This window comes from Rattus norvegicus, chromosome 6 (assembly GCF_021556685.1).
Source record: "Rattus norvegicus strain SHRSP/BbbUtx chromosome 6, alternate assembly SHRSP_T2T, whole genome shotgun sequence".
NCBI classification, from domain to species: Eukaryota; Metazoa; Chordata; class Mammalia; order Rodentia; family Muridae; genus Rattus; species Rattus norvegicus.
In genome coordinates this window covers 114,204,014-114,216,269 of record NC_141539.1, presented here as the reverse complement: position 1 = coordinate 114,216,269, position 12,256 = coordinate 114,204,014, and the positions used below count along the sequence as shown (strand labels likewise).

General features: G+C 40.7%; 1 protein-coding gene across 32 annotated transcripts in view; it reads right to left on the bottom strand.

Moving 5' to 3' along the window:
- Nrxn3 (neurexin 3) overlaps nt 1-12,256 on the bottom strand; it is a 1,618,001-nt gene that overhangs the window by 1,137,247 nt on the left and 468,498 nt on the right. For all 32 annotated transcript variants that reach the window (XR_015621666.1, XR_015621667.1, XR_015621670.1 and 29 more), the window contains 2 exon segments: nt 11,100-11,401; nt 5,414-5,575 (listed from right to left, as the gene is read on the bottom strand). Coding sequence is in view for 24 of the 32 variants with exons in the window: in XM_087552049.1 (XP_087408175.1) it covers nt 5,414-5,575; nt 11,100-11,401 (464 nt within the window). In the remaining 8 variants the exon portion in view is untranslated.

The following is a 12,256-nucleotide window of genomic DNA, read 5'->3' as shown; positions in this document are numbered from 1 at the left end:
AAAAGAGATCCTAGGAAAGTCTTTAACCCCTTTTCCACCAAATGAAGAGGCAATGAGCGATGATACTTTTCCAACAAGAAAATGGTTCATTAGAATCTGACCGTGATAGCATCCCAAGCTCAGACTCTCAACCTCCAGTGCCGGCAAATGCACATTTCCATTTATTTTTAAATATAACCCACCCTGTCTTATTTAAAAAGGAAATTTTGCTACAGCATCTTGAACTAAGGCAGATCTTAGAGCTCCAAGCAGCTAACTCGTTTATTCTGGATCTGCTCATTGGATGAAAATTTTAGAAGCACAGACTGTTTCTTCTAGGTTTCCCAGGGATAAGGTATAGATGAGACGCTATCGCACTTGCTGGTATCTCAGACACAGATGTGAAGGCACATAGCTGCGATCCTAACACTTGGGAGATAGAGGCAGGAGAACTAGAAAAGATCCAGCATCGGTCTCCATAACGAGTTTCAGGTCAGCCTGAGACACAGGAGACCTGCAAGAACGTGAAGGAGGAAGGGAAAAGGAATGTACTAATGACTGAACACACTTTTAATACCAGAAACTATTCTGGTTATTGGGAAATGGGAACTATGTTTTCTCGTGGAGCTTGTATCTTAACAAAGGAGATTGACAGCATGAAATAAATGATTGAAGACAGAAATAAGGGAAAGACCAAGAATGGGTGGCTGCATTGTCCCTCTTTTTAAAAATATGTGTGACTTTCAATAGGGAAAAACTTCAGATTAAAAGATTTTCCCTAACAATGACTTGCTAATACAGGAGACTCAGAGATCTGCACAGGCAGCTCCATACTCACTTAGAGTCATGTTCCCGACTCCTTTATAAGTGGTTATATATAATTATTTTAAGATTTCTAAGCTCCCATTGTGTAAAAATGTTTGGCTTGTGCTCCTCACTTCACTCGTACTTGAGAACACAACAGAGCTCTTAGGATCCATTTATAAGTTTTGCAAACTGATACTCATTTTTTTTAAAAAAATCAGTATAAAAAAATGAGTCAGTATAATTAAATTTGTGTTCCTAACAACATTTACTAGTTTCTTGTACTAATGTATGTGAGTACTTTGCCTGCATATATGTCTTTGTACCACATGCATTCCTGATGCTCACTGAAACCAGAACATCCCCTAAGACTAGAATTATAGGTGATTATAAGGCACTATGTTAGTGCTGGAAATCAAACTCAGGACCTTTGGAAGAGCATCCAGTGCTCTTAAATGATAAGTCATTGTCTAGCCCCCGGGTCTATTAACTTTCAATTAGGATATTCTTCTCGTTATAATATGATGCCTTTCCAGACTCATTTTGGATTATTCTTCCTAAGAGAGAATTCAGCCCTCCATCTTAGCTTTCCTGAGACCTATTGTCAGCTGTGCTTCAGATCACCTGAGAAAAACTATCTACTCACTTTCAGATGTATTGTTCACACAAAAATCCATGTGTTGAGAGCCCCACAAAGCTAAGAACACCTTCAGAGCCTGGGGATCTGAAACCAAAACTAAACAGACACACTAAAACAGGACAGTATAAAAGTGATCAAGATTTTGATTTGGTGATTTTTATTGGAGTAGGTGGGGTGCGGTGTGCAGAGAAACACAGTAGTTTGATGATAACTCGGATAAGGCTTTCACAAAGAGTTCAAGTTAAGAGATGTGTACACAGGTGATAGCCAGTCACTTTTGCTCAACAGCAGAGTTACAACTCAGCTTTCAGGAGGGAAGCAGAGTTCACCACTAAAACCTGTTTCTGCAATAAGAAAACAAATGTCGGTTATCCCATTAGCCCTTCCCCGTGTCCCAGATTTGATGAAAATGGCATTTAAAGTATCCAATTTGCTGGACAACTTAGAGCCACAAATAACAAGAAACAACCGACCAAGGAAAAAGGAGAGAGGGGGAGCAAAGGAGGCATCTTATTGTAAGGGGAGAGACTGTCAGGAGTTTAAGTGATCAAAGAGGGCTCATCTGCAGACACGCTAAAGCCCATGGGCAGCTCCTGTGGTTTACTACATTGTCAAAAACAAAAGAATTCCCAGTCTAAAGAGAAGTAAAGTGTTTAAACAGAAAGAGAAGCCTTCATCAGGATATCATTAGACTCCAGGTCACAGAACACATTCAAGCTCTCAAATTGGAAGAGCTCACAGGCCTTTAGAAAAACCAACTCATATGCAACTTAGACAAGTGGGGGCCCTGTTGAACAGAGCACTCTTGTCAGTGTTTTTACCATTCCTTTCTAACAGTCAACTTTCCACTGCTTGCTAAAATGGGAAATTTTACTGAATAACTACAGTTGCTTCAAATATTGACTCTGTTCTCCAGAAATAGCATAAACTTTTATGCACACACACACATGTGTGTGTGTGGATGCATGTCCCTGTGTGTATGCCAGTATCATTTCATTTGTTTCACTTTGTTTTTTTTTATATGTGTGTATGTTCATGTGCACATGCAAATGCACATGTGAGCATATGTTTGTGTGTTTTCTTGTATACATGTGGGTGTCTGTGCTTGTGTGTGTGCATATGGTGTGCACTCATGTGCACATACACTAGAAGTTGATTTGTGCTGCTTTTCTCAGTCACTGTGCATCTTGATTTTAATGATAGGGGTCTCTACCTGAACCTGGAGTTCACAGATTTGGCTTTAGTATCTGGCCAGCAAGTTTTGAGAAGCCTCTTGTCTTTGCTTCCTCAGCCCTGGAATTAAAGGTTTAAACCACAACCCCAGGTTTTCATCATCCATGTGAGTTCTAGGGAGTCAACATAAGTATTTATGCAACCCTCACAAAATTGTGAGCTACTTAAAAACATTTGACAATTCTGAAGGGCTTCCTGTTTTTTACCTAATCTCCATAATTACCCCTCTCTCTTCAGCACTCCTCCCCTCTATGTATGTAAGTATGTATGTATGTATGTATGTATGTATGTATGTGTGTATGTATATATGCTTGTATGTATGCATGTATGTGCATATTTTTATATATAAATTCTTCATGAATAAGGTTATCATGGGTATCATGCTATTTTTCTAAACTTTCAGAGATAATCTTCCATGTTAATAGATAAAATATTATTGTTGTGAAACTGTTCTTTTGTCTCAAAATATGCAATATACAGATGATCTAACATAACTGTACATAGGGAAAATATGACCCTTAAGTCCACTCCAGGAAATGCCATGCTCAGGCTGTTGCCCCACAGAGGACTGTATCATGTTAAGCAGTTCTTGGTACATTCCTGAGACAAGTCCTTGGTGTTGGAAATGTTGCGATCATTTTTTTTTGATGAGAGTACAATTTAAACAAGTGGGAACCTAGCAGGGTTTTAGAAAGCCTTTCAGGCTTCATTAGACAACTGCTTAGTCTGTGTTGAAGTGATGTTTTGGTACACTGTGTGAAGATGTGTCTCTGCCCTTCCATGCCTGCATAAGGCACATTCTGATTGGTTAAGATAAAAAGTCTATGGTTGGGGATTTAGCTCAGTGGTAGAGCGCTTGCCTAGGTAGAGCGCTTGCCTAGGAAGTGCAAGGCCCTGGGTTCAGTCCCCAGCTCCGAAAAAAAGAACCAAAAAAAAAAAAGATAAAAAGTCTATGGTCTATAGCAAAATGCAGAATAGTAAGGTAAAACCTCTGGACAGAGAGAGGAGCTCTGGGAAAGAGAGAGGCACAGAATATTTGCCACCGTCCCAGACTTGAAGGAAGTCTAACTTATGAAATACACAGATAACCAGCCACATGGCAGACATAGAATAATATAAATGAGTTAATATAAATTAACAGCTAGTTGAGGAGCAAATCTGAGCTAAGGCCAAAAACATTGTAAATAAATGCAAGCTTCTGTGTCATTATTCAGGTGGAAAAGCTCTAATGATTACAAATGTGAGCCCTTATTCTATTCAAATAGGAGTAAATCACAGGGAAGAAGTGCTGTGTGCCTACCATAATTTCTTCAGAAACAACTGTGGCACCCCCAAGGCAGCAGAAGCTGGGGGAACAGCCATCAGAGAGAGGACAGCAGGTTTTTGGATTCTCCTTTCCATTTGTCCTTCAGACTAAGAACAATTTACAATTGTAATTTCTCTTTATCATGTCTTTCTTTCCACCTTTTCCTCTCAACTCATTCATGGTTTATTGCAGCCAAGGCTTGGCTCAAATGTCACTTCTTCTCTAAAACTGACTCCCACCTAAAATTTATCTGTTTCCTCTGTTCAATCAGGGCATTTAGTCTATGGTGCCGAACACATAGTCCTATGCTGTAATTATTCACTTACTGATCTCATCTCCCTTCCCAGGCTATAAAGTCCTTGAGCGTGGATTTATAAAGAGTACAATTAAAGGTTCATCATGACTGCTTGATGAATAAGTCTACTCAATACATCCTTCTGTGGACCTACTGTGTGCCAGTTATAGTAAAGGCAATTCCTGTTCATCATCTGGTGTCACTGAGCAGTCCCTGTTCAACACCATCTGCTGTACAATAAACTCCAAATTACTATAATAAGAATAAAATATATGCCCCAGGAGGAAGCTCACAAGATGTCACAAGAGATTTTGATCTAGAAGAAGGAATGATATTATCTTCTCCAGGCATTTCCCTAAGGAAATGGTATGGATATCTGAGGCAATCAAGCTTAGCTTAGTTTAAAGAAAGCACGTACCGTGCAGTGCTTCTGTGACACTGTGTGGTGAAAGAACTCTAACAAATCAAGTCTGATTCTTTTTGCCTCAACAATTGACCTTAGCAGTTGAACTTACACTTGACTGAAGCTTCTCCGCTCTCAGACAGAGTCTCAACACATCAGCTACTAGGGTAATAGATGAGTGACCGCCAAGCCCTGCTGCCTTCTCATAGCTATAGGGACTAGTTTTAAGGAAAGGAGGCCCATTTTTCTGAGTATGGATGTTGCACACTGAAATTTTGGCTCTCTTTAAACAAATGAGAAAAAAATGTCTTGGGGCTGCCACATCTAAGAACAATAAAACAATATATGTGCTATATTTTACACAAGACACACAAACTGTGTGGCTTAATCACAGCTCCCCCTTCTTCCTGGGTAAAAAGCACAAAATCAACCTTCACATATGTCTAGCTCCTTGTGAATTCATCTGCAAAAAGTGTTTCACTTACATTGAAGAGCTAAGCGATACATGTCTTCATTAATTAGAGGAGAAAATAGGATAATTAAATAACAAACCCAAGGCCTCCAACAATCTTAACCTTGGGTCAAAGGATGGGCCCTTTACAGTTATAATCTTGTCTCGTATAACATTTCCTTTCACTCAAATATTAGCGGCCACGCACAGCCATTGGTCTGGAGATCAATGTGTATTCTCTGTGGTTTGTTTCCTTAAGTACTCATACCATCCACCCAATCAGTGAAGTATGCAAGTTTTACCTCTTTAAGGCAGCCCATGAAGTTGTTGCTCACAGGTGAGCCTGGCAAGTCCGCAGTGCTTGGGCTTCCCCCAACATAGAAGAAGTCATCTGAGCCCAGCATGGTGTAGTCCTCTTGAGTGTAGCCTGTTGTTGTTAGGATGCCATCCACAGAGATTGTCACCTGGTAGTGGGACATAGGGACAAAAGAAAATCCCAGCAATGACCTTACAATCCTACGAAAACGTAATGGCTTCCCCTACTTGTGGTTTCAGCTCCATTAAGATTTTTGGTGAGGTATTCTTTCTAATTTGGCTCGACTTTGGTACGGGCAGCCAAGTTCCATTTTCTGGACTGCCTTCCTATGTCCCAAGCCTACAGTCTGCCCTGGTAGTTAAAGGGACAGTGTGTTAGAATGACTGAGTATCTTCTTCCACCCACTACATACTCTACTGAGTCAGGCTAGAAAATGGAACCACCCTCAGACGATAGCACTTGTCTCGGTTCATTGCTAAAAATGATTGTTTTTTTCCTCTTACAGTTCTTTATGGTAGTAATGAAAAACATCAAAGGAGACATTCAACAATGGTATATGTTAGGGGTTGGTCTTTGGTTGTTAGTGGTTTTCCCCCCTTTTTTCTTTTCTTTTTTATTTGTAATTTCTATGGTTCACAGCACACTAACAAACATGCATTCAGGGTAAGGAAGGAGAAGGGTCTGTGTTCTAATGTGTCCAGAATGATACATGCTATGGATTACCCCAGGTACCAACCCCTACCCTCCCTTAGCTACCACCACCACCACCAGAAGAAATGACCCAAACTCCAAAAGCAACTTTAACCAAAAGAAATGAATGTTGAGGCAATGATAACCAAAATAAGAATAAGAATAATGCCAAAGGGGAGGATCAGCACTCACACGCCCATCATCCACAAGCAGAGGGCAGAGAGAAAAAGTTGGAGTCCAGAGCATGCGCACACCACACACTGACACACCCATGCGGAAATTATCTGGAGCCAAGAGAGAAGGCAGGGCAGAAAAGTAGTTCTGTGGGGGGTGGGTGGGGGTAGAAGGACAAAATAACAGAATCAAAATCCACACCACACATGCATGCATCAAACAAACTGAAGAAAAAAAAAGTAGAAATGGGGAGGAATAAAACACTCAAAACTAAAGAGTTTAATTCTTCCTCTGCCTACCACCTCCGTCACTGGAGAGAAAAAGGAAAAAAGAAAAAAAAAAGAAAAAGAAAAGAAAAAGTCCAAACCCAACCCCCAAAAATATGAAAAATGAGAGGAGGATGGAGATTGGAGTAAGAAGAGACTGAAACTGGATGGATGGTTGGTTGCCAGTTGTTAGTAACATGGACAAATGGGGACAGATGTTGATGCTGATGGGTGTTCCACGAGACAGGACCATGCCATGCAGTGTGTATGAAGAAAACAATTGGTGGCACTCCCTTTGGCCACAGTGGGGGATGAGGTCAAAGAAGAGAGAGAGAAGGATTAGAGGAAGCACCATCTTTTCCTCCCCAAGATCACCTGTGGCAGCCACAGCTACAGAAAGGGACAGAGAGAGGAATTAGGGATTAGGGAGGAGACAGAGAAAACAGGAAGAGAGAAGGGGGGGGGGAGACACAGTAGAAGGAAGCCCTCATTGGAAATCTCTGTTATCCCTAGACTTTTATTTAGAGGCTTCAAAATAGGTAAATAAATAAATCAATAATTGAAGAGATTTCCTTAAAAAAATAACTTTGGGGGGGGGGACAAAGTAAAAAAGGCTGGAGATAAAGAACTGTCCCCAACAAACTTAAATAAATACTGTTTTCAGGACAGCTACGTTTTCTTCTGTTTTCCTCTTTAAAGAAAAAAAAGTCTTTCATTTAATTCAGCAACAACAACAAAAAAATGAAAAGGAAGAGGAAATAAGTCTAAAGAGGACAAAAGGAGGGTTGGGGGGAAAGGGGGAGCAACACACGGCAAACCCAAAAGAAGACAATAAGAATGATATCTACCAGACAATGTAGTTTGTTTACCATAGCGTGTCCGATGCCTGAGTGCTTTGCGGAGAAGGGGAAGAAAGGAAATTAAAAATTGTGAACAGAACGATTGTTAATTAAAAATAAAAACTAAAACCAAAGATGAGTTGTTAGGGTGTTAGTACATTAGTCGGTTAGTAAAATGACGCATCGTATGAGTGATCTTGTGTTAGTTTTTCAAAAAAAAGGCACCCAACACAGAAAGAGAGTGGGGAGGAGACAATGAAACCAGGACTCTATGGAAACTCTTGCTTAGGGACTGAGCCAGCAGTCAAGGCAACTGCCCCTTCCTTCCAAATACCACTTAGACCAACACCTCACCCCTTAGAATTAGTATCATACTTACTTCTCAGGGCTCTTCTGAGAGAATGTTGCCAGGGTTCCCTTTCCACCCCCTAATAAACACATACACATCCCCTGTACTGAAAGAAAAGATCCCCGCCAAATAAACCCCTCCATAGGTAGATAAAATATAACTACGTAGTAATAGCATGTTAGGATTTCTTTTCACATCTGAATCTAACTACATGGATGGACCATTCTGAAAAGAACCTCACACAGCAAGACTTCATTATGTTTTATATTGTAGGTCTCAGCTAGCTAATATGTAACCCCATTGATTTCTGTGAATTTGTGAGCAAGAGGGAACACTCATATTTCTTCTACTTCCAGTTTATAATGCCTGTGATATAAGAATACGTCAAGATTTATTTTTATTACCCAATAAAGTTATTATTTTCTTCACTTTGTCAGAATGGGTGGGGAGACACTTCCCTCCACCCCCAATTCCTCTGGAACATTGTGTTTTAAGCTTTTAAACAACTTTTTGAATGGATAGCAGGAAGGAGGGGGGAGATTAAACAGGACTGGAAAAGCCCTCACTGCAATTAATCTCTTCCTTGCTGATAATTTTCAAATGTTAAATTGACCACACCCTTTTGAACTAGGAGTCTGAAAAGTCTGGGACACCTGCCCCCTATTCTGTGTGCTTTACCAAAAGTGGTACCCAGAAGTGAAGCAGGTGATGTGGAGAGAGTTGACCTTGGGAACTAATAAGATAAAAAGCAATCCTTCCTGTGTGATCACAGGCACTCTGTGTGTGTGTGTGTGTGTGTGTGTGTGTGTGTGTGTGTGTGTGTGTGTGTGTGTGTATGTGTGTGTGTGTGTGCGTGCGCGCGAGTGCACACACCCATACACACACACTATAATTTACAACAAATACATAGAGTCCATATTCCAAACTTTTCAATCAGAAAGTACCTAGGCTAGGCTCTGAATTGGAATAAGGACTTAAGCATATACTGGTAGCCATGGGGTGGGAAAGAGTTTCTCTGCCCTATTTGGTAAAGGATATTCTTATGAAACCCATGCCCGGACCAATTTTTCTTAAATAAATCTTTCCTACCAAAAACATTATATTTTTGCCAAAAAAGTAGATGGGTTCTCTTCAGCTTATTATCAAATATTTATGAAGCTACTTAGAGTTTATTTGAAATATACAAAGCCTTCCATTTTTCTCTAATGTATTCTAGGGAACTGAAAAGGGACAATAAACATATTTTAATGGGTAACATAATAATCTTAGATTAGACAATATTAAGTGGACTTTATTTGTGAAAACCAACCTCTCTATTTCAAAGATTTCAAGTGATACAGGTGTGTCTTCTTTTTTTTTTTTTTTTTTTTTTACATGAGATCAAGATTCTCTCTGCTAAGAAATACTCCAAATCCCAAGAACTCAACAGCTTTAATTAGAATAGGAAGCTCCATTTGCCTGCTTCCTTGGCAGCAGACAGAAGTAGTCACCTCTGGGACTGACTGCTCAGCTTGTAAATCATTTGCATATCACAGCGAATCTAGCACCCAGACCATGGATGAGCTCATAATCCTTCTGGAGCAGAAGGTACTTTGCATATTTAGCCAGCGCACAAGGCTGGGGAGCATTGTAATCAGAGTTTGCAAATGCAAGCTATGGTGGAGGAAGGTTAAGTGACTTGTCCAAGGGCACAGAGAGAAGCTGGACCTTCGAACTGGGAATATATTAGAAACTCTACAGGGTGATTTTTCTCACGGTGCTCCTGACCGAAAAACATCACAACAATATGTGAATAATAATTTAATTTATCTGTTCTAGTTTAAAGGGCTTAACTGGGGCCTGATACTCTTGGGAAAGTGGTTTTAGTAGAAACAAAAGCTAGAGTTTTGGGAGCAACTTAGAATCATTCATGAACAAGTAGGAAGTGGGTGTGGAGAGAGCAAGAGAAGCAAATTGATGGGACATGTGACCTGATAATGCTACCCAAAACATGGAGCTTCCCCTCAGATGACTGAGGTCATCTATGTGGTAAGAATATAGGGCAGTTGTTACTTGACAGCTCCACTCTAAACAGAATGGGATCCTCCAATCAGTTGGCTTCCTTGATAGAGTTAAGAGTGTAGATGAATGTTTTGACGATAATGTGATCCAATGTGTGCCAGCCTTTGCCATTTGTTTAGCATTTCATAGGAGTCATACTTTTATCAAACAGAAAACATATGCAAACACCTGTCATGTCTCCTGCTTTCATGTTTACACAGGACCTCTCGGAATCAATCCCATTGCAAGAAGAAAATGTGATCAGCACTTTCTGGAAATTTGCATACTGTTCTCTGATTAATAAAGGATGAAGGCTGTCCAACTGGGTTGCGTGACAAATTTACAAGTCGAGAAAAGTACCAACTGAAAATAGACACATGAAAAAGACAATCTCAGCACAGACCTTGGCTTTGGTGGGAAATGCTTTTCTTTGGCTGATGTGCACTGATAAGGTTTGATTATTATCATTATTAGTAATGGAATGGAAAACGGCTTTGCTTGGCTCAGGCTTTCTGGACGCGGTGTCACCTGACGGGGTTGCCTGCTTAGAATCCACAAGCGATGGGAGTTCTCAAGCACACACAGCCTCACGAAAGCCGCTCCAAAGTTGACATTTTTATGTAGGTGCTTCCGTTTGCCAGGCCTCCCAGGCAACTGAAGAGTCTCGGAGGTAGAGACAGGGGCAGTGAGGCAGGACCACAGCATCAGGGAACAGAGAAACAGGAGTTCAGAGAGATCCTGGCTAATTAATTCTAAGGCTAGAGGTTCACATAACAGTGGGAAAAGAAAAGAAGAAAAAAATAACCAAAGGTGGGGAGGGATGGTAAATTAATGGGAGAGGGAAATAAAATCAAGATTTTCTTTTCCTGGAGGGAATTAAAATGATGACATCATGGCAATGACTAACTTAATTAAAAAACGAAAACATATACTCAAAGAATGAGGACGATCCATCAAGCTGTGGAAACAAAATGTTGTCCCTAATTGAATTTAACCACAATATGATAAGATTCGAAAGTAATTAAGAAAATGATAAAAGGAAAGCAGAATAAGAAGGCTGAAAGTACTTATCATTTTTATTATCTATGCAACTGATCTTTTTTTCCCTTAAATAGCAAATACAAAGGGGATTCGAAGGATGAGGAGAAAAGTAGTTTAATCATTTTTCCTTCTGAAATTGCAAAAATTTGGAGAAAGTTATACTTTGACATATCTACACCCAGATCACTAGACTTTGCAACCTCACCAGCCACGTGCCCCACAAAGTGTCTGCCTAAGATGGGCCTTCCAGGCTCGCTGTTCCCCGGCCATTACCTGCCGAAGATTGCGTGTCACTTTGACATCATGCCAGGCGTTGTCGTTGAATTTCCCATTCACTGGCTCCACAATGGCCTCAAAGGCCCCGGACCCCAGGTTAATGACCAAGGAGACCGCACCATCCTTCAGAGCCAGGTTAACATAGTCGGCCGACTTGCCCGTGTGGAGGATGAGCCCATTGCGTTGCCAGGTCTTAAAGGAAAGGGTGATTTCATCGCTGCTGCTCTGGATGGGGTTCTGGGACAGGTCATAGCACAGATACTCTGAGCCTCGGAAGGTGGCCACGTTCTCCTCTCGAGCTGTAGGAAAAGAAAAGGACAAAGTGGTTATGCCTTGATGAACAAGGATTTACTCTAGGTACCTCCTACTTAACTGCGGAAAACAGAAGAGCTGACTATCGAGAAACTATGTGTCCACACAACAGTGAACAACACAACAGCTTACAGGAGTGGGCTATCTTTCCTTTAAATGTTCTGGAAAAAGCGTGAGTAGAAAATTCATTCAAAATGGTCAAGGCAGTCTCTCAGTGCACCAATGATGATATTTAAATGCTTATAATAGATCTGCTTCAGAATAGATAATTAACTGTCCTTTCTAACAAAAGACTCCTTAGCTCTTGGTACCTTTTATTAAACAATAATTTAAAATCAATTACCCTAAAAGATTTGGCTTTGATTTCCATCCATCAGAAACCTAGCTAACTGTGGTTTTCATGGTAAAATCAGGAGCTTGGAGCTCACGTGGCTGGGTTATTAAGTAGAAGACTGGACCACAGAAGATAATAAGTCAGGTGAGAGAAAGGGCACAGAATGGAACATGGTAGAGCTTCCCTCTGCCTGAGAGCTACCCAACCATTAGACTCAAGTAAAGGGGTCTTGTGCTCTGGGCAGATGAGAGGTTTCATCTCAGCATGCCCCTTCCAGATCGGAACTTAGCTTTACACACATATCCCCCAAACTTGAAAACTAGGCCCAGACAGGATGCTGGAGCATCTCTACTCCAGTTCAAGACCACATCTCAGGCTTTGGCTCATTGAAATTCCCTAGTCAAAGCATGTTTGAGTAGGCATCTTCTCTGGAACCACTGTTTTCTGAAAGAAACACATGCTGCAGCTGTCTACCCATCAGAAGACAGCACTCAGTGTATTGATTGGG